Source organism: Rhincodon typus, unplaced genomic scaffold (assembly GCF_021869965.1).
Source record: "Rhincodon typus isolate 14 unplaced genomic scaffold, sRhiTyp1.1 hic_rhity00000062, whole genome shotgun sequence".
Classification (NCBI taxonomy): domain Eukaryota; kingdom Metazoa; phylum Chordata; class Chondrichthyes; order Orectolobiformes; family Rhincodontidae; genus Rhincodon; species Rhincodon typus.
In genome coordinates, this window is record NW_025965700.1 from 159,130 (window position 1) to 160,786 (window position 1,657).

The window sequence follows — 1,657 nt, forward strand, 5'->3', positions numbered from 1 at the left end:
TTTCCTGCTCCTCTGATGCTGCCTGGCTTGCTGTGTTCCTCCAGCTCCACACTGCGTTGTCTCTAGAAAAACTCGGGTTGTTTTCTCTGGAGCAGCGGAGGCTGAGGGAAGACTTGGTAGAAGACTATAAAATTATGAGATGCACGGATAGGGTTGATGGTCAGAATCTTTCTCCCCCAGAGTTGAAATGTCTAATATTATGGGGGCATGCGTTTAAGGTGAGGGGGTGGGGAGTTCAAAGGAGATGTGATGGGCAAGTTTTTTATGCACAGAGGGTGGTAGGAGCGTAGAATGCGCTGCCAGGGGGCGGTGGTGGAGGCAGATATGATAGGGGTCATTTAAGGGGCTTTTAGATAAACACATAGATACGGAAGGAATGGAGAGGTGTTGACCAAGGGCAGGCAGAAGGGATTAGTTTAATTTGGTGTCATGTTCGGCACAACATCTTCACCCACTCCCTCCGACCTTGCAGTGGGGAGTGGGGCTGGAGTGGGGGTGGGGCTGTGTGCACGCGCGCAAGAGAGTGTGTGTGTGTGTGTGTGTGTGCACGCGTGTGTGTGCGTGAATATGTGTGCGCGCGCGTGTGAGTGTGTGTGTGTGTGAGAGAGAGTGTGCGTGAATGTGTGTGTGTGGTGAGGGAGGAAGGTTTGGGGGGGGTCAGGTGTGGACACAGGTTGGGAGTTGGAGGGGATGAAGATTTGGGGAAATGGTCAAGGGGCACAATTTGCAGGTATCCACGGGGTAAGAGCAAACAAAGGGGACCCGGGGTTTTAATGACCAACACGTCTTCCTTTGTTCCACCAGTGACCTGACCCACTCGATTGTGAAGGAGAAGTTCAGGAAACACATCAATAAAGATTCCCTCACTAAGGAAGAGAAGCTACAGCTAAAGAGAGCGGTCGAAAAAGCATTGCTTGAAAATGAGGTTGGTGAGGACACTCACTCCACTGACAACGGGCGCTCCCTCAGCGCTGACCCTCCGACAGTGCGGCGCTCCCTCGGCGCTGACCCTCCGACAGTGCGGCGCTCCCTCGGCGCTGACCCTCCGACAGTGCCCGCTCCCTCGGCGCTGACCCTCCGACAGTGCGGTGCTCCCTCAGCGCTGACCCTCCGACAGTGCGGCGCTCCCTCAGCGGCTCAGCATTTATTTCTGGAGTCTGGCTGTGTTGAGTTTATTTTCCCCTTTATCTGCCTTAGTCCCAGGAGGATGAGTCCAGCGACGATGATGTGCCTCTGAGTTTGACAGCAGAGTTGTTGAGGAAGCAGAGACGCAGGAACAGCGCACCACATCCAACTGGCGAAGATGACCAGACGAACGGTAGCCCACAGCTAGGCAAAAGGACGCGAGCTGACTGTCCCACCTCTGCTCAACCGCCTTTTCCTGTTGACACCACCCCCCCAACTCTCTCTGTCTCTTTACCTCCTTGACTCTCGGACACCCTGCCCCCGTCCTCACTTCCACCCTCTGTTGGCTTCCCTTCTTCATTTCTCTATTTCTCTGCCTCCTTCTGTCACCTCTTCATTTCCCGACTCGTAGGACCGTACAGCACAAACAGGCCCTTGGTTCCTCCCCCACTCCTTCTCCTTCCTTTCACTCTGTCTCCCTCCACTCGTCTTTGTCCCTCTCACTGCATGTGTCTCTCTCTATGTCTGTTCC

General features: G+C 54.6%; 1 protein-coding gene across 1 annotated transcript in view; it reads left to right on the forward strand.

The window, feature by feature from the left end:
• The first annotated feature begins 207 nt into the window (after positions 1-207).
• Positions 208-1,657, forward strand: part of hirip3 (HIRA interacting protein 3) — a 7,420-nt gene continuing 5,970 nt past the window's right edge. Inside the window, exons 1-3 of the mRNA XM_048621125.1 lie at positions 208-218; positions 805-925; positions 1,198-1,318. Of these exons, the coding sequence (XP_048477082.1) occupies positions 208-218; positions 805-925; positions 1,198-1,318 (253 nt within the window). The remainder of the gene's footprint in view (positions 219-804; positions 926-1,197; positions 1,319-1,657) is intronic.